The sequence below is a fragment of the Pseudophryne corroboree genome, chromosome 4 (genome assembly GCF_028390025.1).
Source record: "Pseudophryne corroboree isolate aPseCor3 chromosome 4, aPseCor3.hap2, whole genome shotgun sequence".
Classification (NCBI taxonomy): Eukaryota; Metazoa; Chordata; class Amphibia; order Anura; family Myobatrachidae; genus Pseudophryne; species Pseudophryne corroboree.
In genome coordinates this window covers 846,498,660-846,525,544 of record NC_086447.1, presented here as the reverse complement: position 1 = coordinate 846,525,544, position 26,885 = coordinate 846,498,660, and the positions used below count along the sequence as shown (strand labels likewise).

The window sequence follows — 26,885 nt, the reverse complement described above, 5'->3', positions numbered from 1 at the left end:
TGCGAGTGCAGGAGTACACATGTTCTATATATATATATATATATATATGTGTGTGTGTATGGGGGGGCAGAGTGGTGACTGGAGGGGACATTGGCCCTCATTCCGAGTTGATCGCTCGCTAGCTTCTTTTAGCAGCAATGCAAACGCTAGGCCGCCGCCCTCTGGGAGTGTATCTTAGCTTAGCAGAAGTGTGACCGAAAGGTTCGCAGAACTGCTCCAAAATATTTTCATGCAGTTTCTGAGTAGCTCCAGACCTACTCCTACCTTGCGATCACTTCAGACTATTTAGTTCCTGTTTTGACGTCACATACACGCCCTGCGTTCGGCCAGCCACTCCCCCGTTTCCCCAGGCACGTCTGCGTTTTTTAGTACACTCCCGGAAAACGGTCAGTTACCTCCCAGAAACGCCCCTTTCATGTCAATCACTCACCGATCAGCAGAGCGACTGAAAAGAGTCGTTCGACTTTGTGTAAAACTGCATCGTTTGTTGTGAAAGTACGTCGTGCTTGCGCATTGCGTCCCATACGCATGCGCAGAAATGCCGATTTTTTTTGCCTGATCGCTACGCTGCGAACAACGGCAGCTAGCGATCAACTCGGAATGACCCCCAATGTGTGTGTGGAGGCAGACTGGCCCTCTCCCACCCCATGTGGTTTGTGCGACTTTTTTATATATATATTTTTACGGAGGGACCTGCGGCAATGTGGTACATTGAAGGGGCATACAGCAGCACTATCAACGCAGTACTAGCGTGAGGAGGCGATCCAGTCCCTCCTGTCACCTTTTCTTCTCCTCTCTGGTGCTGCTGCCCGACGTTACAATCCAACAGTAACCAGAAGAGTGGAACCGCTGCTGCTGGTGCTGAAAGGGGGACCCGCCGCTGCCTCAGGTTCCTAATGCCTCTTGTATTGAAGGGACACACACACACACACACACACACACACACATGCTTGTACTAGGGGGTATGGGGACAGAATGAGCTACACAGTGCCACCTGTACCCCCTCTCTCTCTACCCTGGCCCTCTCTCTACCCTCTGTCTCGCCTCTCTCTTTTTCTCCCTCTTTCTCTCTGATTGCTAATATATGGTGCTAGGCATGCCCGGTAGGCAGAGCAAGGCACGCCACTCCAGTTGTGCACCCCCTTATAAAATGTGCTGCGCACGCCTATGGTGACACTGCAGTGCCACTCCTAGATGGGCCAGGTGTTTGTGTCGGCCACTAGGGTCGCTTATCTTACTCACACAGCTACCTCATTGCGCCTCTTTTTTTCTTTGCGTCATGTGCTGTTTGGGGAGTGTTTTTTGGAAGGGCCATCCTGCGTGACACTGCAGTGCCACTCCTAGATGGGCCCGGTGTTTGTGTCGGCCACTAGGGTCGCTTATCTTACTCACACAGCTACCTCATTGCGCCTCTTTTTTTCTTTGCGTCATGTGCTGTTTGGGGAGTGTTTTTTGGAAGGGCCATCCTGCGTGACACTGCAGTGCCACTCCTAGATGGGCCCGGTGTTTGTGTCGGCCACTAGGGTCGCTTATCTTACTCACACAGCTACCTCATTGCGCCTCTTTTTTTCTTTGCGTCATGTGCTGTTTGGGGAGTGTTTTTTGGAAGGGCCATCCTGCGTGACACTGCAGTGCCACTCCTAGATGGGCCCGGTGTTTGTGTCGGCCACTAGGGTCGCTTATCTTACTCACACAGCTACCTCATTGCGCCTCTTTTTTTCTTTGCATCATGTGCTGTTTGGGGAGTGTTTTTTGGAAGGGCCATCCTGCGTGACACTGCAGTGCCACTCCTAGATGGGCCCGGTGTTTGTGTCGGCCACTAGGGTTGCTTATCTTACTCACACAGCTACAGTACCTCATTGCGCCTCTTTTTTTCTTTGCGTCATGTGCTGTTTGGGGAGTGTTTTTTGGAAGGGCCATCCTGCGTGACACTGCAGTGCCACTCCTAGATGGGCCCGGTGTTTGTGTCGGCCACTAGGGTCGCTTATCTTACTCACACAGCTACCTCGGTGCAAATTTTAGGACTAAAAATAATATTGTGAGGTGTGAGGTATTCAGAATAGACTGAAAATGAGTGGAAATTATGGTTTTTGAGGTTAATAATACTTTGGGATCAAAATGACCCCCAAATTCTATGATTTAAGCTGTTCTTTAGGGTTTTTTGAAAAAAACACCCGAATCCAAAACACACCCGAATCCGACAAAAAAAATTCGGTGAGGTTTTGCCAAAACGCGGTCGAACCCAAAACACGGCCGCGGAACCGAACCCAAAAACACAAAACCCGAAAAATTTCAAGTGCACATCTCTATTTTTAGGCCCGGTCCACCATCACCAATATTATCAATTTCAAGTCTCATGTCTTTCGGTCTGGTCTTAGATCTCCCATATTTTGACCTTAACTAGCTTCTGATATTGAACAGTAACACAATTACTGCATAAAGTCTATAGGGGACACACAGTGGGCCTTCCAATCACAGGGATTCCCAATCAATACAACAGAGAAAAAAACATAAAACTTGACATTTTATTTTTCTTTCAGTATATTGATTACAAGATACTACTCTAATTAAACTCCCTGCATCCAGAACGCTAAAGAAATTGAATGCACTTTTTCACAGTTGTTTTCCAAAAACCATTAAAAAAACAATAATGAACCAACAATTCACTAAAGTACAAAACCAGCAACGGTATACTGTACATTCATTTCCCAGATCTCTATTTTGTCAGACTCTCTCCCATCCCACAAGATGCACAGATGTAGTACACGGTTATACCAGTCTAATCCAAATGTTTGCGGGGCTGTAATTATACAGGTGCTTTGAGAAATTTAGGAAGCCTATAACTATTTTGTCAAAGTCTATTTTTTTTTTTTCACCTGGAAACAGAATATATAATTATTACTTTTAATGAAGTAGAGGAAAAACACACACAGTTATTTCTGCCTAAAGCGAATATTTGTTTATCACATTCCAGGCAAATATACATTTAACTTTTAAATGAATGTTCCCCTCCAGCGTTTCATGTAAGCCCTTTGAAGATTTGTTGTTTACAGTTTTTCATCATCTCCGTCACAATTTGTTTTTGGCCCATTTATTAAATGTAAACAACAGCGCAGCTTATTCTGCATCACAAGTAATAATTACACATGGCGTACAAATGACGGAAATCTGCTGCCAAATAAACTCAGGCACAATGCGTTTCCTTATGAAGAAATATTATAGGATAAAACACTGTACCTGATAGTAAGACTTGATTTGTTTTACCAGAACGGACAAGTTTTGTATTCGAAGGGAGGCATCATTGTTGATCTTTCGGTATAGTCTTTGATTATCAGCTTTGGGATTTCTGAAACAGAAGACAAGACAGAGTATATATATTAGCATTATTAAAAATGATAAATGTTTATTCAGGTTGAGTATCCCTTATCCAAAATGCTTGGGACCAGAAGTATTTTGGATATCGGATTTTTCCGTATTTTGGAATAATTGCTAGTGATGAGCGAGGTTCGGTTTTACTCGGTTCTCAAAACGGCATCTTATTGGCTATCCAAAACACGTGACATCCGTGAGCCAATAAGATGCCGTTTTGAGAACCGAGTAAAACCGAGTAAAACCGAGTAAAACCGAATCCGCTCATCACTAATAATTGCATACCATAATCAGATGTCATGGTGATGGGACCTTAAGGAGGGTCCACACTGGCCGATATATCGGCCGTTCTCTTGAACAGCCGATATATTGTGGGTCCGTCGGTCAGTGTGTACGGGCGATAAGTCTGTGAACTCCGTCGTTCACAAACATATCGCGTCGGTCCCGCAGCACAGCCAATATATCTACTGATATATTGGCGCATCGCTGTGTGTGTACAGGCAACCAGCCGTACACATGCTGCGGCGACCAGCAGTGATTGACAGCTGAAGTGGGCGGGCGTGTGTACACGCCCGCATAGTTCATGACGTCAGTCCCCAACGGATTGGGCAGTTTGTATGCTCAACACACTGCCCGATCGGTCCATAGATATATCTGCCGATCAATTGATCGGCAGATATATCTATCAGTGTGTACCCACCTTACGTCTAAGCACAGAATGCATTTATGTTTCATATACACCTTATACACACAGCCTGAAGGTAATTTTAGCCAATATTTTTACTAACTTTGTGCATTAAACAAAGTTTGTGTACATTGAGCCATCAGAAAACAAAGGTTTCACTATCTCACTCTCACTCAATTCCGTATTTCGGAATATTTGGATATGGGATACTCAACCTGTATACACAGGAGAAATAGTAAAATATAAATCCTGAGGATTGGCTTTAACAGCCCGTAAACTATACAATACAAATTGAGCTATAAGAAGAAGCATCTACTTGAGCTATAGCACTCAGTCCCACCTTCTCCTCACTTCCCCTACTCTTGTCCGGTTAGGTTACCCAGGAAGAGGTCTTCATATTACCCTCACTCTTTTATATCCCGATCCTTACCCACTCCTTCACCCTAATACCTGCCGGCACCTACATCAGGCTTTCATGTCTACACTTCACACATCATCATACAAATTTACACTGCCACAACTGTGTCAAACATGCCAAGCCCTTAGAACACTACTATCCTGTTTCTATGTTGCTGCAATGCAACACAACCCACTACAGTGCGAAAAAAAAGCTAAAGCACAGACATCTTAACCTTGCTATCCTTAGCCTGCCATCTAAAGCATGCCATGGGTTTGGCACCAAGACGCTAGTGATTGAGGACACATCGGTACTTCTGTCGTGAACTAAGAATATAGTCAGTCTCTGCTACCTCCTCTTGCACATGCCCTCTTCTCCCCTGACTGCTCTTGTTTCCTTGTATACAAGGTACCCGACTGCCATATCTAGCCTCTCAACATCCTATCCCCGCTACAATCTGCCCTGGATGCTGCAGTAAGATTTATCAACCCCTCTTACCAACACACCACTCTGTCATAACACAGGCTCCCCATAACCTCCACCAGGAGAATCCACATTTCCCACCATCACCATCAAAGTCCTCTCCAGTAACTCTTCCTAATACATCTTCTGAACACATAACAATATTCTCACTGCCATATCTGCCTGCAATTCGCCTCCTCATTGATAACCAACTAAATCAGAGATTTCTCCCATGCTGTTCCCGGCTAGAACTTGCTATGCGGCCCCTCCAGACATACTCCTAACCTTCAACCTGTCAACTTTGCTCTCAAAACCAGCTCTTTACTACAGCCTCCCATCCTATTTCCTCCTGATACTATGCCCTCCCAGTGCACTAACAGCTAGGGTCCACTCTGTCCCACTAGAACTAGATCCTATTTGCTATGTCAGTAGTATAGAGCAGCACAGTTTTCTGGTCCTTTACAATAAGTGATGCCATGGTTTTGTTAAATTTACATTTATAATATAAAATGAAAGTCTGTCAACCAATTACATTTACATATATTTCTCCAATAATTTAAATGAAAATGTTCTCTTCTAGACAAGCGCAGGTGGAATTATAGGAGCATGAAATGGGAAGAAAAGAAGCTTTATTTCCAATTCTAGCACTGCACAAAGGACTTGGTCATTACAGCAGGATAGTCTGCAGGGGCACCTTGCAGGTACACTGTACCCGGGCCTGTTTGGGGGCGTAGCAGGGACCTAAGCATACCAAAGAGACATAACCACACCCACTCAGTGCAGCTTCTTCATAGGGTCCGGATAGTCACAAGGGTGCATGGTTACGCCCCCACACTTAGCCATGCCCCATAGTACCGGGGCCTGACCGAACTCTTGGTGGCTCTGAATGTCTGATCATGATAAATTGTGATGTATATAAATAAAGCATACTACTACTAACTTTATAAAAACAGGTTAAAAAAATAAATAAAATCACAGTGATTTTCTGAATGCGGATATTGTTTTAAAGTCTTTAATAAGCGCCTGTTTAAAAAACATCTTAGATCCAGTTATTATCCTGCGCCACAATAATGTTGATTATATTATACCGGTTTCGAAGATCATGATATTATTAAACTTAATGCTGGTGTATTCTTTCACCTGACCGCAACTCCGACCTCTATGCCTCATAGCCACATCCAGGAGAGTGCAGATCAGTTCAACAATTGTACTTACTAGAGCAATGGAATACTCAGGAATGTCACATTAGATGGAAATTGAAGGTTTAATGCCATTAATTTTCTTTTTTTAATCTAGACGTCTCTTAGATCACTGTGGCCTAACCAAAGTTTCTTCAATTTGAGCCAGAGCTTTTTGTGAGTGGAGACAACGAGGGAAAAATGCAATAGCCTGCTACTTGCAAGCATCGTCAAGTTTGCCCAGTGTTTTAAAGGGGCAATCCTTTAAAAGGCAAAAGCAATTTGGTTGTACAGGGGTGCTGACAATATACAGGGGTCAAGAGACCCTTCAAATGGCCTCCATGCAGGTAGGGAGAGAGAGGAAGCCACAACCAGCCAATGGCATTTTAGTGTTTATTAGTATGTATTAAAAAATTTTATTGTTTGCAAAGATCGGATAGTAAATTTATAAATATCAGTTTTGCAGGTGGTTTGCAGAATTTAGCTTGACCACACAATTATGAATATACAATACAAAAATATATTTGGTTATTGTTATATGGAGTTATTTACATCAGACATTAACAGAATGTTGTATAACTCAAAACCCTGGCCTCACAAACCTGCATGAGCTTACCGATCTAGCTGATGCTTGTTGTAAATCAGAACAGTTTTTAAGGGGCTTAATTGCATCATAATTTCAATTGTAATGATGTATTTAATGAAAGCAGAGATGGGCAACCAGATACATTTCAGGAACCAGGCGGGTGGTCCTCTATTCCTCGACAAGGCCAAATAAGGCAGCTTGTTGCCCATCAGTTTTAAATTTAAAAAAGTATGTACAGTAACCCATAGCAACTTGACAGGTTTTTTTTTTTTCAAGGCTCACTGCTGATTGGTTGCCATTGGCTTTTTGTTTTGATATGATGTCTTTTTAAAAAATGCATTTATAGCATATGCGTAAAGAACTCCTTGAATATGTCAAGGGATCCGGTCTGAAGATCGACACTGTCTAGTTCGACAATGTTTAGGTCGACCACTATAGGTCGACAGTCACTAGGTCGACAGGGTTTCTAGGCTGACATGTGCTATGTCGACAGGTCAAAAGTCGACATGAGTTTAAAAAAAAATTTGAACTTTTTCATACTTAACGATCCACGCGGACTACGATTGGAATGGTAACCTCGCATGGCTCGAGCGAAGCGAGCCATGTGAGGGGACACGGTGCACTAATTGGGGTTCCCGGTCACTGTACGCAGAAAATGACACAAAAAACCCCAACTCATGTTGACCTTTTGACCTGTTGACCTAGCACATGTCGACCTAGAAACCCTGTCGACCTTCCGACCCTGTCGGCCTAGTGACTGTCGACCTAAACATTGTCGACCTAGACACTGATGATTTGATGATCCACACCCCTTGCCAATACCAGTCTGTGTAGTACAGACAAATGCAAGTTGTTTTGCTATAGAGGATGACATTGTTCTATAAATAGATTTACTGACTAGACTTACAGGCATAAATATGCACACAGGATCAGATTTGCAGATCGCTACTGCACAGTTATTTGGTGAAATCAGTACAAAATCTGACTGGATTCTAGCTACAACTTGAAGCTTGTCAGACCCACCTATGTTAGTAAAAGCCCATGGCCACAAAGACCCTTTATTCTGTAGGAAGGTGGGGAGGATCTGCCTTGTCAGCATGAGCTACTGACTCAAACACCAGCAAATCAAAAGGAACAACACCACAGCAGTGGTATTAGGAGTGATCAGCGTGCAACGACAGGGAAAACCACACACAGAATAACAGATCAAAGGGAGGATGCTGTCATTAACACCCGGGATGTGAAATCAAGATGTCAGTGTACAAAACGCGATTTACGGTCAGTCACTGTGATTACACAGAACATATTTTACTGTACTCCACAAAAAGAACTTTAGAAAAAGGGAAATTTAAAAAAATAAGAATTTACTCACCGGTAATTCGATTTCTCGTAGTCCGTAGTGGATGCTGGGAACTCCGTAAGGACCATGGGGAATAGCGGGCTCCGAAGGAGGCTGGGCACTCTAGAAAGATTTATGACTACCTGGTGTGCACTGACTCCTCCCACTATGACCCTCCTCCAAGCCTCAGTTAGGACACTGTGCCCGGACGAGCAGACATAATAAGGAAGGATTTAGAATCCCGGGTAAGACTCTTACCAGCCACACCAATCACACCGTACAACTCGTGATACTATATCCAGTTTGACAGTATGAAAACAACTGAGCCTCTCAACAGATGGCTCAACAATAACCCTTTAGTTAACAATAACTATTTACAAGTATTGCAGACAATCCGCACTTGGGATGGGCACCCGGCATCCACTACGGACTACGAGAAATAGAATTACCGGTGAGTAAATTCTTATTTTCTCTAACGTCCTAGTGGATGCTGGGAACTCCGTAAGGACCATGGGGATTATACCAAAGCTCCCAAACGGGCGGGAGAGTGCGGATGACTCTGTAGCACCGAATGAGAGAACTCCAGGTCCTCCTCAGCCAGGGTATCAAATTTGTAGAATTTTGCAAACGTGTTTGCCCCTGACCAAGTAGCTGCTCGGCAAAGTTGTAAAGCCGAGACCCCTCGGGCAGCCGCCCAAGATGAGCCCACCTTCCTTGTGGAATGGGCATTTACAGATTTTGGCTGTGGTATGCCTGCCACAGAATGTGCAAGCTGAATTGTACTACAAATCCAGCGAGCAATAGACTGCTTAGAAGCAGGAGCACCCAGCTTGTCGGGTGCATACAGGATAAACAGCGAGTCAGATTTTCTGACTCCAGCCGTCCTGGAAACATATATTTTCAGGGCCCTGACAACGTCTATCAACTTGGAGTCCTCCAATTCACTAGTAGCCGTCGGCACCACAATAGGCTGGTTCAGGTGAAACGCTGACACCACCTTAGGGAGAAATTGGGGACGAGTCCTCAACTCTGCCCTATCCATATGGAAAATCAGATAAGGGCTTTTACATGATAAAGCCGCCAATTCTGACACTCGCCTGGCTGAAGCCAAGGCTAATAACATGACCACTTTCCACGTGAGATATTTCAGATCCACGGTTTTTAGTGGCTCAAACCAATGTGATTTTAAGAAACTCAACATCACGTTGAGATCCCAAGGTGCCACTGGAGGCACAAACGGGGGCTGAATATGCAGCACTCCTTTTACAAAAGTCTGAACTTCAGGTACTGAAGCTAGTTCTTTTTGAAAGAAAATCGACAGAGCCGAGATCTGTACTTTAATGGAGCCTAGTTTTAGGCCCATATCCACTCCTGCTTGCAGGAAATGCAGAAATCGACCTAGTTGAAATTCCTCTGTTGGGGCCTTATTGGCCTCGCACCATGCAACATATTTTCGCCATATGCGGTGATAATGCGTTGCCGTAACATCTTTCCTGGCCTTAATAAGCGTAGGAATGACTTCTTCCGGAATACCCTTTTCCTTTAGGATCCGGTGTTCAACCGCCATGCCGTCAAACGCAGCCGCGGTAAGTCTTGGAACAGACAGGGCCCCTGCTGTATCAGGTCCTGTCTGAGCGGTAGAGGCCACGGGTCCTCTGAGAGCATCTCTTGAAGTTCCGGGTACCACGCTCGTCTTGGCCAATCCGGAACCACGAGAATTGTGTTTACTCCTCGCTTTCTTATTATTCTCAATACCTTTGGAATGAGAGGCAGAGGAGGGAACACATAAACCGACTGGTACACCCACGGTGTCACTAGAGCGTCCACAGCTATCGCCTGAGGGTCCCTTGACCTGGCGCAATATCTTTTTAACTTTTTGTTGAGACGGGACGCCATCATGTCCACCTGTGGTTTTTCCCAACGGTTTACCAGCATCTGGAAGACTTCTGGGTGAAGTCCCCACTCCCCGGGTGGAGGTCGTGTCTGCTGAGGAAGTCTGCTTCCCAGTTGTCCACTCCCGGAATGAACACTGCTGACAGTGCTAGTACATGATTCTCCGCCCATCGGAGAATTTTTGTGGCTTCTGCCATCGCCATCCTGCTTCTTGTGCCGCCCTGTCGATTTACATGGGCGACTGCCGTGATGTTGTCTGACTGGATCAGCACCGGCTGGTGTAGGAGCAGGGCCTTTGCTCGACTTAGGGCATTGTAGATGGCCCTTAGTTCCAGAATATTTATGTGAAGGGAAGTCTCCTGACTCGACCATAGTCCTTGGAAGTTTCTTCCCTGTATGACTGCCCCCCAGCCTCGAAGGCTGGCATCCGTGGTCACCAGGACCCAGTCCTGTATTCCGAACCTGCGGCCCTCTAGAAGATGGGCACTCTGCAGCCACCACAGTAGAGACACCCTGGTTCTTGGAGACAGGGTTATTAAGCGATGCATCTGAAGATGCGATCCGGACCACTGGTCCAACAGGTCCCACTGAAAGATTCTGGCATGGAACCTGCCGAAGGGAATTGCTTCGTAAGAAGCTACCATCTTTCCCAGGACCCGTGTGCAGCGATGCACTGATACCTGTTTTGGTTTCAGGAGGTCTCTGACTAGAGATGACAACTCCCTGGCTTTCTCCTCCGGGAGAAACACTTTCTTCTGGACTGTATCCAGAATCATACCCAGGAACAGTAGCCGTGTCGTCGGAACCAGCTGTGACTTTGGGATATTCAGAATCCAGCCGTGCTGGTGCAGCACCTCCTGAGATAGTGCTACTCCCACCAACAACTGTTCCTTGGACCTCGCTTTTATTAGGAGATCGTCCAAGTACGGGATAATTAAAACTCCCTTTCTTCGAAGGAGTATCATCATTTCTGCCATAACCTTGGTAAATACCCTCGGTGCCGTGGACAGTCCAAACGGCAGCGTCTGGAATTGGTAATGGCAATCCTGTACCACAAATCTGAGGTACTCCTGGTGAGGATGGTAAATGGGGACATGCAAGTAAGCATCCTTGATGTCCAGGGATACCATGTAATCCCCCTCGTCCAGGCTTGCAATAACCGCCCTGAGCGATTCCATCTTGAACTTGAATTTCTTTATGTACGTGTTCAAGGATTTCAAATTTAGAATGGGTCTCACCGAACCGTCCGGTTTCGGTACCACAAATAGTGTGGAATAATAACCCCGGCCTTGTTGAAGTAGGGGTACCTTGATTATCACCTGCTGGGAATACAGCTTGTGAATTGCCGCTAGCACCGCCTCCCTGTCTGAGGGAGCAATCGGCAAGGCAGATTTTAGGAACCGGTGGGGTGGGGACGCCTCGAATTCCAGCTTGTACCCCTGAGATACTATTTGCAGGATCCAGGGATCCACCTGTGAGCGAACCCACTGATCGCTGAAATTTTTGAGGCGACCCCCCACTGTACCTGGCTCCGCCCGTGGAGCCCCACCGTCATGCGGCGGACTTGGAAGAAGAAGCGGGGGAGGACTTTTGCTCCTGGGAACCTGCTGTTTGTTGCAGCCTTTTTCCCCTACCTCTGCCTCTGGACAGAAAGGACCCGCCTTTTCCACGCCTGTTTTTCTGGGTCCGAAAGGACTGAACCTGATAAAACGGCGCCTTCTTAGGCTGTGAGGGGACATGGGGTAAAAATGCTGACTTCCCAGACGTTGCTGTGGAAACTAGGTCCGAGAGACCATCCCCAAATAATTCCTCACCCTTATATGGTAACACTTCCATGTGCTTTTTTGAATCTGCATCTCCTGTCCACTGGCGAGTCCATAAGCCTCTCCTAGCAGAAATGGACAATGCACTTACTTTAGATGCCAGTCGGCAGATTTCCCTTTGTGCATCTCTCATATATAAGACTGAGTCTTGTATATGGTCTATGGTTAACAGGATCGTGTCTCTGTCTAATGTGTCAATTTATCTAATGTGACAGTTTATCTGACCACGCAGCGGCAGCACTGCACATCCAAGCTGACGCAATAGCTGGCCTAAGTATAATGCCTGTGTGTGTATATACAGACTTCAGGATCGCCTCCTGCTTTCTATCAGCAGGTTCCTTGAGGGCGGCCGTATCCGGAGACGGTAGTGCCACCTTTTTAGACAAACGTGTGAGCGCTTTATCCACTCTAGGGGGTGTTTCCCAACGTGACCTATCCTCTGGCGGGAAAGGGAACGCCATTAGTACCTTCTTAGGAATTACCAATTTTTTATCAGGGAAAGCCCACGCTTCTTCACACACTTCATTTAATTCATCTGATGGGGGAAAAACTACGGGTAGTTTTTTCTCTCCAACATAATACCCTTTTTAGTGGTACCTGTAGTTATATCAGAAATGTGTAACACCTCTTTCATTGCCTCAATCATGCAGTGAATGGCCTTAGTGGGCATCAGGTTAGACTCATCGTCGTCGACACTGGTGTCAGTATCAGTGTCGACATCTGGGTCTGCTTGAGGTAGCGGGCGTTTTAGAGCCCCTGACGACCCATGCGACGCCTGGGCAGGCACGAGCTGAGAAGTCGGCTGTCCCACATTTGGCATGTCGTCGATTTTCTTATATAAGGAGTCTATACGTGCACTCATTACTTTCCATAAGCCCATCCACTCAGGTGTCTGCCCCGCAGGGGGTGACATCCCTTCTAAAGGCATCTGCTCCGCCTCCACATCATTATCCTCATCAAACATGTCGACACAGCCGTACCGACACACCGCACACACACAAGGAATGCTCCGAATGAGGACAGGACCCACAAAAGCCCTTTGGGGGGACAGAGTGAGAGTATGCCAGCACACACCAGAGCGCTATATAATGCAGGGACTAACTGAGTTATGTCCCCTATAGCTGCTTTTTTTATTATATATATATTGCGCCTAAATTTAGTGCCCCCCCTCTCTGTTTTTACCCTGTTCTGTAGTGTAGACTGCAGGGGAGAGCCAGGGAGCTTCCTTCCAGCGGCTCCGCCCCTTTTCCGCGGCCTATTCTCCCGCTTTTTTCTGGATTCTGGCAGGGGTATTTACCACATATATAGCCTCTGGGGCTATATATTGTGGTATTTTTGCCAGCCAAGGTGTTTTTATTGCTGCTCAGGGCGCCCCCCCCAAGCGCCCTGCACCCTCAGTGACCGGAGTGTGAAGTGTGCATGAGGAGCAATGGCGCACAGCTGCAGTGCTGTGCGCTACCTTGGTGAAGACTGATGTCTTCTGCCGCCGTTTTTCCGGACCTCTTCTTGCTTCTGGCTCTGTAAGGGGGACGGCGGCGCGGCTCCGGGACCGAACACCAAGGACTGGGCCTGCGGTCGATCCCTCTGGAGCTAATGGTGTCCAGTAGCCTAAGAAGCCCAATCCGGCTGCAAGCAGGCGAGTTCGCTTCTTCTCCCCTTAGTCCCTCGCTGCAGTGAGCCTGTTGCCAGCAGGTCTCACTGAAAATAAAAAACCTAAACTATACTTTCTTTCTAAGGGCTCAGGAGAGCCCCTAGTGTGCATCCAACCTCGGCCGGGCACGAAATCTAACTGAGGCTTGGAGGAGGGTCATAGTGGGAGGAGCCAGTGCACACCAGGTAGTCATAAATCTTTCTAGAGTGCCCAGCCTCCTTCGGAGCCCGCTATTCCCCATGGTCCTTACGGAGTTCCCAGCATCCACTAGGACGTTACAGAAATAAATAAAAAATGGAGACTACATAATCATCACATGGATCGTGCCACACAAGTTCTGAAGTTTATTAACATTCAGCAGTAGAATATATATATATGTAAAATAAAAGAAAATGAGGGCGCACCCAGTGAGATCAAATATATTTTACTACAGATATCAGGCTCACATACATCTATTGGTGCCCATACACTTGTGAGATAATCGGTGCTAACCTTCGATTTCCACCGGATCTGTGAGAGAAATCGAAGGATTGTATGCACATTTTAGGTACCTTGCGACGCGATGCGCGGGCATGCCGGTCAAATCTCGCGTCTCAAGATAGTATGTGCTGCACATAAAATTTCTCGATTCGCTGCGCGATCGCATGTGTTTTTTTTAACACATGCAATATATCGCACCGCGATGTGCGATGGGCACCCGCCGGGAGTGGCCAGAGGCCGCTCCCACTCAGCGGTGACGTGCCCATCACATGATTACCATGCGATCTATCGCATGACCGCATGGTAATCACTTTGGCAGTTCAGGTGCGATTCATCGCAACTGAACTGCCGGTGCGATACCCCGCGATGTCGCGTCGCGGGGCATCGCACAAGTGTATGGGCACCATTAGTTTAAAAACATCAGCATATGGACGATTCACCAGTGCCTCCAGATAGCAGCTAGCAGCACGCTCCACACAGCTTCATGCAAAGATCTCCTCTCAGCGTCTTAGCTCCACGTACCTCGTGTTACACAACTACGTGTCAGTCTCGTCCTCTAAAGCCACCTCAACGCGTTTCATCACTGCTGGACTGACGAAGTTCAAAGAACAAAGAACAGTGGGCATTGGCCCTCATTCCGAGTTGTTCGCTCGGTAATTTTCTTCGCATCGCAGCGATTTTCCGCTAATTGCGCATGCGCAATGTTCGCACTGCGACTGCGCCAAGTAAATTTGCTATGAAGATTGGTATTTTACTCACGGCATTACGAGGTTTTTTCTTCGTTCTGGTGATCGGAGTGTGATTGACAGGAAGTGGGTGTTTCTGGGTGAAAACTGACCGTTTTATGGGAGTGTGTGAAAAAACGCTGCCGTTTCTGGTAAAAACGCGGGAGTGGCTGAAGAAACGGGGGAGTGTCTGGGCGAACGCTGGGTGTGTTTGTGACGTCAAACCAGGAACGACAAGCACTGAACTGATCGCACTGGCAGAGTAAGTCTCGAGTTACTCAGAAACTGCACAGAGAAATCTTTTCGCAATACTGCGAATCTTTCGTTCACAATTCTGCTAAGCTAAGATTCACTCCCAGTAGGCGGCAGCTTAGCGTGTGCAATGCTGCTATAGCAGCTAGCGAGCGAACAACTCGGAATGAGGGCCATTAATCGCGCAGTCATACCCTATATATTTATATGTCAGTATGTGACTATAATTATGTTTTTTTAGCACAATATTTTTTTGGCAATTCAATTGCAGCCCATTTTTTCAGGTGAAAACGGGTCATTTATCTTGAATTTTCTTATGCCTGCCTCTGCATCCCCGATGGTGCTGGCTTTCGTGGCTAATTGAATAGCCCCCCCCCCCCGGGGGATCACACATCCCCCACAGTGCCAGCTTTTGGGGCTAACTGGATACCGAGGGATCAATTAGACACAATAAATTAGCATGACTAATTGAATTCCTCCAATAAAATTGATTATAGAAAACTAAGCAGTATAAATAACATATTGAAGAACTTTTTAACCTGCCATAGTCTATTTATCACCATTTCGTTACAGGTTTGATTAATTCAGCATGGACGGCGACACAATTTATTGTTTGGCTAATGACAGTCCTGTAGAAGAAAGGTAGAATATTGGACAAGAATGCCAGGAAGTGGGACTGTGTAGTGGCCCTATGCTTCTAAGGAATAGGGCCACTTCACAGGCATCAGGCATATCACATGGGTGATGTAACACCTGCGTGTGTGGAGCAATTGCACTGTTGCGTGTGCAGACGCTGCAAATACTATTTTTCTCCCTATGGCCACGCCTCTTTACATTAGTACCTCGTCTAAGTACCCAGGTGCGGACCAGCTCTCCATAGCCCTGAGTAGAGGTGCAATGCCTGAGTAGTAAACTGGTAAATCTTTTGTTTTTTAATATTCCCATGCAGCAGAGTTTCCCAAACTCCGTCACTGCAGTCCAGGTTTTAAGAATATCCATGCTTGTGAAGAGATATTATAAATAAACTGACTGAGGTACTAAATAATTAATCATGTTATTTATCGGTAGCCGGGAAGCCCTCGGATAATTAACATTCTGACTTGCCGCGAGCGCCAGAACAATTCATAATTGTGTTTTTTTTTAACACATGCAATATATCGCACCGAAGACAGGTGACCTGAAAAATTAGTTGCAGTGAAAAAATTTGCCAGTGTTAGTACTAGTGCGCCTGTGTGATATGTGTGAGATCTCCTGCGTTACCTTCATGATGAATGGCATTAAAACTTAATTTCATTTTCACATATTGGAGCTAATTCATGTTGGATTGCAGATCGCGATCCAACCGGAATTTTTACGATCTCCCCACGGGCGCATGGGCCGCACCCATCCTGTGCATGCACCCGCAATCAGGCAGAGGCGGTCGTGGGGCAGGCAATGCTCAGTTTCCAAGAGGAGATGGAGCATTGCGGGGGCGGTGCAGCGCGAACGGGGGACGGAGGCGGCCAAACGGGGGCATGATCACGCCGGCAGGAGGCTTCTTTAGTTTCTGCTAACAGGCTTCCTTCTTTTTTGCAATCGCAATTTCTGCTTGTTCAACGGAGAGAGGCTACGGTCAGTATGTGGGGCGGCCTTGCCCAGTAATGGGCGGCCCCCAGCACGCACTCCAAAGGATTGCAAATTCTGTCAATTAGCAGAATTTGCAATCCTTACTGAATTAGGCCCATTTTTGTGAAAATTAAGTAGACTGCGTAGGGAACATACTGTGACCACAGCAGCATAAACGCACCGTCGGGGCTTCCGCAGCGCCGCTCGGTGCATCACCTTGGCTTGGAAGGGGTTAATGTTTTGTGGTGGGAGGAACGTGGAGAGAGGGTCCGAGGGGCTGATTGGCTGGATCATGTATAGGGGCTGGCCTGTCATACATATAGGCTGCTGACAGGATACTTCCTCCCTCTTTTCGGCTCTTCTCGTGGAACTGATAAGTAACCCCTTTTGTATCACTTAAATTGCTAAAAGTCTTTCCTTTTTCCAGTCACTTTATTCCTTTTTCTACCTATATTCTCCTTCTAACCTCTCTCTGCTTTCCCTTAATCTCACTTTCTCCTACTTCTATTCCTGTCCTTGCATTTTGTAGGCTCCCCTACCCCCCTGCTTTTCTCCTCATGAATTCCCCATACTCAGCGCAGGGCTCCCCGCACGGCTTATGGACTCTGATGGTGTCCGGCCGTCACGGGGTAGACCTGTGCGCCCTGCTGTGCTGGAGCTGCGGCCGTGCACGGCGCCCGCCCGCGCTCCCCGAGGCTTCACTCTCCGTATCCATCACCGCCGCTGGCTGCGGCGCTAGACGGAGCGACGGGGGGTCCGCGGCTGTCTGATGCGGCCTGCCAGGAACGGTGTCCTGCCGTCCCTGGATCCGCTCGAGGCTGCTGCAGGACGGGCTGGCCACGTGGAGGCCGGGAACAGTATCCCGCCCTGCGCATCGGCCGCCCGGGGGGGGGGGGGGGGGGGGGGGGTTATCATGGCTGCACATATATATGGTTTCAGCAGGAGGGAGGGGGGACCGCGCGGCTGCCAGACGCCAGGGGTCTGGCCAGCGCGCGCGTGCCACTACCGCCACGGGGACTACAGGGGCCCATATGAGGCCGGTTACTGCGCCCCGGGCCACACGCTCGCCGGCAGGCTCACTCCTGTGGCAGGGTGGGACAACACACGCTCTGCGGCTTTGGATGGCCTGCTGCTGGCGACGAACATTGTAACAACTGTCACTCAAGAGGCGTGCCGCGTCCGCCCGCGGTGGGACCGGCTACCTGGCCTCTCCTGCCGTGGCTGGACCCGTGGTGCCAGCCCCTTCCTGGTCTGCTCGCAGGCCGCTTCGTACTACCGCCAGCCGTGACCGTGTGGACCCTACCGGTCTCATAGGGGGACGGCGGGAGGCGTGCGTTCTGTCCCGCCCCGCGTCCGGTTGTCGGCTTCCGTCGTTGCAACGGATAGCGCTCAGTCCGACGTGGAGCTGCCTTTTTCTAGTTCTGGCGATTCTCCGGTTTCTCCTCCTGGGGCTACTGCTCGGGATGGGAGGAGGTCGCGGCGCGGCCGTTTCGGTCGGGGGTTATCGCAGCAGAGCGGACGTGCCATTTGTACCTGACAGTGTGGGATCAGCGGAGTCCTTGCTCCCGACGGGAGGTTTGCGAACCACCCGTGAGGCGCGCGACTCGCGTCCGGGTCTGATCTTAGAGCCATTTAGTGCCTCTGTCGTGTCGGCGGTGGCTCCCTTGTTATCCTCCGTACCCGGGGGACCGTGTCTGGCCACCGCTTCTTTGGAGGATAGCATTGCGCAATCTCTTATCCCGCTCCTGTCCTCTGGCTCGACGGTCGCTCCGCCTGCCCCACTCCTGGCGGCTGCTGGTTCGATAGGGGAACAGGGGAACATTGTCTCTCTTTTGCTTCCCCAGCCGCGGACGTTGGGCCAGGAATGTAGTCAGTCGGCGCATCCACAAGTCGTACGGCGGCTGCTGGGAAGGATGGATTTCCCCCTCGTACTGGTGAGTCTTCATCGGACCCTGACTGGTCCAAGGGGATCGCACTTTCCCCCCATAGTGGGGGGAGGGGGAGCTAGTACCAGCGATGCTCGTATAGCCTTGCTTTCAACTAAGCAAAGGGCCGGGGCAGCGAGGACGCTTTGCGCTCCTACCCGACTTGACTTAGATCATGTCTATCTTTGCGGCGTGTTACTCAGAGACGCGTCCGGACGAACACATGAACATCATGCGCCATCAATTCCATATACATGTGCTGTACCATCCTTGGCGGCGTTACTACGAGGACTTCCGGCGCGAACAGCATGGGCGGCATTAGGCCCATTTTTGTGAAAATTAAGTAATGATGAATGTGCCCCTAATGCTGGCCATACATCAGGACGATATCTTGTACGAATACACGATAGTGACACATCAACTGACGCATTGTGTGCACATCGTGCATGTGTTATGCACGATTACGATGCGCGGCCCCGTGAGTCGCACGTCGCATCAAACTATCATATGTGCAGCCCATATTATCTGTCGTAATCGTATGCACATCATACCATGTTTGATGTACATACGATGCATCGTATGATTTAGAGGGGCTTTTCCCTGTTTGTTTGTTTTACAATTTGTTGTGGTGAGACACACCATCGATCGTTTAACGACCCGTCGTGTGTCCAGAGCTGCCGGGGGAATTGAAGGGAAATCGTGTCTGGAATCTGATCAGATGCGGACCGTCCTGATTAGGGAAGCCAATCCTGGGCCATTTTTAATCACGGGTATCGGGATTGAAAAATGGGCAATCCCGGCATTCCCGGGATTGTCTTAACTATGTGGCCCCTCCCTCACCCTGCCCACATAACTAACCATATTCCGCGGGCGGGTGGGAAACTCCACACGGTCTCTCTCTCTCTCCCCCAGCGGTGGCAGCGCAGCGTGATCTCGCGCTGCACTGAGGAGCCGGAAGGAGGAAGACGGGCAGCGTCTGAGCGTCCTGTGGAAGCTCAACGCTGATCCCTCAATCCCCGGGATTGGACCTTCCAATCCCGGGATTAAATCCCGGACGTTTTTGGCCCTAAATCCCGGGATCCCACCGATCCCGGGATTGGCCTCCCTAGTCCTGATGTATGGCCAGCATAAGTCACTTGCACTTAAGAATGGTCATCCTAAATACCTGGACTGTAATGGCGGAGTTTGGCAAACTGTACGACAGAGGACGTCTCTCTTAGACCGTGCCAAACAGCGTGTTCAGAAAATAGGAGTCTCAGAGCTACAAGATTCTACCCATCATATATTCCTGTATACAATTACATTACAAGCCGTTCAAATCTAGACATAAAGTATACACATAGAAACAATGGGGCAGATGTATTAACCTGGAGAAGGCATAAGGAAGTGATAAACCAGTGATAAGTGCAAGGTGATAAATGCACCAGCCAATCAGCTCCGATATGTAAATTAACAGTTAGGAGCTGATTGGCTGATACGTTTATCACCTTGTACTTATCACTTGTTTATCACTTCCTTATGCCATCTCCAGGCTTACTACATCTGCCCCAGTGTCCATATGGGGTCTGATTGATTCGGTGCCGTAGGGTTCTTACCATCTATTCTAGAGGTTCATAAAACCAACATAATATTTCTATAAAAAGAAGATATGTTTGATGTAGAAGAAATGAATGTCAGTATGTTACTGAGCCTCGCAGTGTAAGCTACACAGGTGGCAGGCAGACTGACACTGGGCCAGCCTCCCCTCCAATGTCTCCAAATATAGAAGACAAGTCAGTTAATGAAGCAGTTCACAGATCTTGCGGTGAGCGTGTATGAACTGAAAGGCGAGGATTCCGCTATTACAGAGCTATACTCTGAAGCCTCATACTATTATACTGCATGCATACATCAATTAAGGGGTGTGGATCACACTTAGGTTGACAGTCATTAGGTTGACCACAATTGGTCGACGGTGACCAGGTCGACACCTGAAATAGGTCGACAGTCATTAGGTCGACATGGAAAAAAGGTCCCGTTCACAATTGTAGCCCACGTGGATCGTAAAGTATGACAAAGTTTAAAAAAATGTTTTTTTTTTGTTTAAAAACTCATGTTGACCTTTTTCCATATCGACCTATAGACCATGTCGACCAATAGTGGTCGACCTAATGATTGGTCAATCTAAGTGTGGTCGACCTAGAGACCAGATACCCAATTAAGCTATGACTCTCCAGCTGCTGCTGATAAATTATAAACAAATAAAATAAAAAAAAACACAATAAAAACACACTTACACCCTCCCACCCACCCTTATGTTGTATATTAAACAGGACATGCATAGTTTAAAAAAAAATAATAATAATAATTTCAGCAACAGGGATTGTCGCAAATGATTAGTTTGTTTGGACCCCCACAATACAAGCTGGCAATGTGTAGTGCAGAAACTGGCTTTAGTACTTTAAATATAGGCATGATGTCGTCATCATCCTCCGATTCCTCACCCCCATTAGTGTGTACGTCTTCTTCATCACAGACTATAAATTCGACCCCGCTGGAATCCACCATCACAGGTACCTCTGTACTTTTTGGAGGTAATTGCTGGTAAAGGTCTTCCTCATGGAATTTGTAGTTCATTTTGATGAACGTCATCTTTTCCACATTTTGGGGACGTAACCTCCTACACCGATCGCTGACAAGGTTCCCGGCTGCGCTAAAAACGGTTTCTGAATACACACTGGAGGGTGGGCAACCATAGGTTATAAAACTGCAATACTGTCTGCCACTACAGTGCCACTCCTAGATGGGCCAGGTGTTTGTGCTGCCCACTACTGTCGCTTAGCTTAGTCATCCAGCTACCTTGGTGCAATCTTTTGGCCTAAAAACAATATTGTGAGCTGTGAGGTGTTTAGAATAGACTGGATATGAGTGGAAATGAATGTTATTGAGGTTAAGAATACTTTAGGAACAAAAATGCCCCCAAATTCTGTTATTTTTGCTGTTTTTATGTTTGTTTTTCCCCCGAAAAAATAAGAATTTACTTACCGATAATTCTATTTCTCATAGTCCGTAGTGGATGCTGGGACTCCGTAAGGACCATGGGGAATAGCGGCTCCGCAGGAGACTGGGCACAAAAGTAAAAGCTTGAACTAGCTGGTGTGCACTGGCTCCTCCCCCTATGACCCTCCTCCAAGCCTCAGTTAGGATACTGTGCCCGGACGAGCGTACATAATAAGGAAGGATTTTGAATCCCGGGTAAGACTCATACCAGCCACACCAATCACACCGTACAACCTGTGATCTGAACCCAGTTAACAGTATGATAAACGAAGGAGCCTCTGAAAAGATGGCTCACAACAATAATAACCCGAATTTTGTAACAATAACTATATACAAGTATTGCAGACAATCCGCACTTGGGATGGGCGCCCAGCATCCACTACGGACTATGAGAAATAGAATTATCGGTAAGTAAATTCTTATTTTCTCTAACGTCCTAAGTGGATGCTGGGACTCCGTAAGGACCATGGGGATTATACCAAAGCTCCCAAACGGGCGGGAGAGTGCGGATGACTCTGCAGCACCGAATGAGAGAACTCCAGGTCCTCCTCAGCCAGGGTATCAAATTTGTAGAATTTAGCAAACGTGTTTGCCCCTGACCAAGTAGCTGCTCGGCAAAGTTGTAAAGCCAAGACCCCTCGGGCAGCCGCCCAAGATGAGCCCACCTTCCTTGTGGAATGGGCTTTTACAGATTTTGGCTGTGGCAGGCCTGCCACAGAATGTGCAAGCTGAATTGTACTACAAATCCAACGAGCAATCGTCTGCTTAGAAGCAGGAGCACCCAGCTTGTTGGGTGCATACAGGATAAACAGCGAGTCAGATTTCCTGACTCCAGCCGTCCTGGAAATATATATTTTCAGGGCCCTGACTACGTCCAGTAACTTGGAGTCCTCCAAGTCCCTAGTAGCCGCAGGCACCACAATAGGCTGGTTCACGTGAAACGCTGAAACCACCTTTGGGAGAAATTGAGGACGAGTCCTCAATTCTGCCCTATCCGTGTGAAAAATCAGGTAAGGGCTTTTATAAGATAAAGCCGCCAATTCTGAGACACGCCTGGCTGAAGCCAGGGCTAACAGCATTACCACCTTCCATGTGAGATATTTTAATTCCACAGTGGTGAGTGGTTCAAACCAATGTGATTTTAGGAACCCCAAAACCACATTGAGATCCCAAGGTGCCACCGGGGGCACAAAAGGAGTCTGTATATGCAGTACCCCTTTGACAAACGTCTGGACTTCATGCACAGAAGCCAGTTCTTTTTGGAAGAAAATCGACAGGGCCGAAATTTGAACCTTAATGGACCTTAATTTTAGGCCCATAGACAGTCCTGTTTGCAGGAAATGTAGGAAGCGACCCAGTTGAAATTCCTCTGTAGGGGCCTCTTTGGCCTCACACCACGCAACATATTTTCGCCAAATGCGGTGATAATGTTTCGCGGTTACATCCTTCCTGGCCTTTATCAGGGTAGGGATGACTTCTTCTGGAATGCCTTTTTCCTTCAGGATCCGGCATTCAACCGCCATGCCGTCAAACGCAGCCGCGGTAAGTCTTGGAACAGACATGGTCCCTGCTGGAGCAGGTCCTTTCTTAGAGGTAGAGGCCACGGGTCCTCCGTGAGCATCTCTTGAAGTTCCGGGTACCAAGTCCTTCTTGGCCAATCCGGAACCACGAGTATAGTTCTTACTCCTCTCCTTTTTATGATTCTCAGTACTTTTGGTATGAGAGGCAGAGGAGGGAACACATACACTGACTGGTACACCCATGGTGTTACCAGAGCGTCCACCGCTATTGCCTGAGGGTCCCTTGACCTGGCGCAATATCTGTCTAGTTTTTTGTTGAGACGGGACGCCATCATGTCCACCTTTGGTTTTTCCCAACGGTTTACCATCTCTTGGAAGACTTCTGGATGAAGTCCCCACTCCCCCGGGTGAAGGTCGTGTCTGCTGAGGAAGTCCGCTTCCCAGTTGTCCACTCCCGGAATGAACACTGCTGACAGTGCTATCACATGATTCTCCGCCCAGCGAAGAATCCTTGCAGCTTCTGCCATCGCCCTCCTGCTTCTCGTGCCGCCCTGTCTGTTTACGTGGGCGACTGACGTGATGTTGTCCGATTGGATCAATACCGCCTGACCCTGAAGCAGGGGTTTTGCTTGAGTTAGGGCATTGTAAATGGCCCTTAGTTCCAGAATGTTTATATGAAGAGATGTTTCCATGGAAATTTTGTCCCTGTGTGACTGCTCCCCAGCCTCTCAGGCTGGCATCTGTGGTCACCAGGATCCAATCCTGAATGCCGAATGCGGCCCTCTAGTAGATGAGCACTCTGCAGCCACCACAGAAGAGACACCCTTGTCCTTGGCGACAGGGTTATCCGCTGATGCATCTGAAGATGCGATCCGGACCATTTGTCCAGAAGATCCCACTGAAACGTTCTTGCATGGAATCTTCCGAATGGAATCGCTTCGTAAGAAGCCACCATTTTTCCCAGGACCCTCGTGCACTGATACCTGTCCTGGTTTTAGGAGATTCCTGACTAGCTCGGATAACTCCCTGGCCTTCTCCTCTGGGAGAAACACCTTTTTCTGGACTGTGTCCAGAATCATTCCTAGGAACAGGAGACGTGTCGTTGGAATCAGCTGCGATTTTGGAATATTTAGAATCCACCCGTGCTGACGTAACACTAACTGAGATAGTGCTACTCCGACTTCTAACTGTTCCCTGGACCTTGCCCTTATCAGGAGATCGTCCAAGTAAGGGATAATTAAAACGCCTTTTCTTCGAAGAAGAATCATAATTTCGGCCATTACCTTGGTAAAGACCCGAGGTGCCGTGGACAATCCGAACGGCAGCGTCTGAAACTGATAATGACAGTTTTGTACTACAAACCTGAGGTACCCTTGGTGAGAAGGGTAGATTGGGACGTGGAGATAAGCATCTTTGATGTCCAGAGACACCATATAGTCCCCTTCTTCCAGGTTTGCTATCACTGCTCTGAGTGACTCCATCTTGAATTTGAACCTCTTTATGTAAGTGTTCAAGGATTTTAGATTTAAAATTGGTCTCACCGAGCCGTCCGGCTTCGGTACCACAAACAGCGTGGAATAATACCCCTTTCCCTGTTGTAGGAGAGGTACCTTGATTATCACCTGCTGGGAATACAGCTTGTGAATGGCTTCCAAAACTGCCTCCCTGTCGGAGGGAGACTTTGGTAGAGCAGACTTCAGGAACCGGCGAGGGGGAGACGTCTCGAATTCCAGTTTGTACCCCTGTGATACTACCTGCAGAATCCAGGGGTCCACTTGCGAGTGAGCCCACTGCGCATTGAAATTTTTGAGACGGGCCCCCACCTTGTCCGAGTCCGCTTGTAAAGCCCCAGCGTCATGCTGAAGACTTGGCAGAAGCAGAGGAGGGCTTCTGCTCCTGTGAAGAGGCTGCCTGGTGCAGTCTTTTTCCTCTTCCTCTGCCCCGGGGCAGAAATGAGTGGCCTTTTGCCCGCCTGTACTTATGGGGACGAAAGGACTGAGTTTGAAAAGACGGTGTCTTTTTCTGCTGAGAGGTGACCTGGGGTAAAAAGGTGGACTTTCCGGCCGTTGCCGTGGCCACCAGGTCCGATAGACCGGACCCAAATAACTCCTCCCCTTTAAACGGCAATACTTCCATATGTCGTTTGGAATCCGCATCCCCTGACCACTGTCGCGTCCATAACGCTCTTCTGGCAGAAATGGACATAGCACTCACTCTTGATGCCAGGGTGCAAATATCCCTCTGTGCATCACGCATATATAGTAATGCATCCTTCAATGCTCTATAGTTAGTAATATACTGTCCCTATCCAGGGTATCAATATTTTCAGTCAGGGAATCCGACCACGCAACTCCAGCACTGCACATCCAGGCTGATGCGATTGCTGGTCGCAGTATAACACCAGTATGTGTGTATATACCCTTCAGGATATTTTCCAGCCTTCTATCCGATGGTTCTTTGAGGGCGGCCGTATCAGGAGACGGTAACGCTACTTGTTTAGATAAACGTGTGAGCGCTTTATCTACTCTAGGGGGTGTTTCCCAACACGGAAAAGGGAAAGGGTATAGTGCCAATAATTTATTAGAAATTAGCACTTTTTTATCGGGGGAAACCCACGCTTTATCACACACCTCATTTAATTCATCTGACTCAGGAAAAGCTACTGGTAGTTTTTTCACTCCCCACATAATACCCTTCTTTGTGGTACTTGTAGTGTCAGAAATGTTCAATGCCTCCTTCATTGCCGTGATCATGTAACGTGTGGCCCTACTGGACATTACGTTTGTCTCCTCACCGTCGACACTGGACTCAGTATCCGTGTCTGGGTCTGTGTCGACCCACTGAGGTAACGGGCGTTTTATCGCCCCTGACGGTGTTTGAGACGCCTGGACAGGCACTAATTGATTTGTCGGCTGTCTCATGTCGTCAACAGTTTTTTGTAAAGTGCTGACATTGTCACGTAGTTCTTTAAATACAACCATCCAGTCAGGTGTCGACTCCCTAGGGGGTGACATCCCTAATACAGGCAATTGCTCTGCTTCCACATCATTTTCCTCCTCATACATGTCGACACAATCGTACCGACACCCAGCACACACACAGGGAATGCTCTGATAGAGGACAGGACCCCACTAGCCCTTTGGGGAGACAGAGAGAGTTTGCCAGCACACACCAGAGCGCTATATATATATCAATAGGGATAACCTTATATAAGTGTTACTCCCTTTTATAGCTGCTGTTTATAATTTAGCTGCCAATAGTGCCCCCCCTCTCTCGTTTTTACCCTGATTCTGTAGGGACTGCAGGGGAGAGTCAGGGAGCCGTCCTTCCAGCGGAACTGTGAGGGAAAATGGCGCTTGTGTGCTGAGGAGATAGGCTCCGCCCCTTCACGACGGCCTTATCTCCCGTTTTTTTCTGGAAAACTGGCAGGGGTTAAATACATCCATATAGCCCAGGAGCTATATGTGATGTATTTCTTTTGCCATCCTAAGGTATTTCTGTTTTTATTGCGTCTCAGGGCGCTCCCCCCCAGCGCCCTGCACCCTCAGTGACCGGAGTGTGAAGTGTGCTGAGAGCAATGGCGCACAGCTGCAGTGCTGTGCGCTACCTTAGTTGAAGACAGGAACGTCTTCTGCCGCCGATTTCACCGGACCTCTTCGTTCTTCTGGCTCTGTAAGGGGGCCGGCGGCGCGGCTCCGGGACCCATCCAGGCTGAACCTGTGATCGTCCCTCTGGAGCTAATGTCCAGTAGCCTAAGAAACCCAATCCACTCTGCACGCAGGTGAGTTCGTTTCTTCTCCCCTTAGTCCCACGATGCAGTGAGCCTGTTGCCAGCAGGACTCACTGAAAATAAAAAACCTAAAATAAACTTTTACTCTAAGCAGCTCAGGAGAGCCACCTAGCATGCACCCTTCTCGTTCGGGCACAAAAATCTAACTGAGGCTTGGAGGAGGGTC

General features: G+C 48.0%; 1 protein-coding gene across 9 annotated transcripts in view; it reads right to left on the bottom strand.

Moving 5' to 3' along the window:
* CCDC88A (coiled-coil domain containing 88A) overlaps positions 1-26,885 on the bottom strand; it is a 320,350-nt gene that overhangs the window by 212,317 nt on the left and 81,148 nt on the right. For all 9 annotated transcript variants that reach the window (XM_063918618.1, XM_063918617.1, XM_063918621.1 and 6 more), the window contains exon 3: positions 3,238-3,346. In XM_063918618.1, the coding sequence (XP_063774688.1) occupies positions 3,238-3,346 (109 nt within the window). The remainder of the gene's footprint in view (positions 1-3,237; positions 3,347-26,885) is intronic.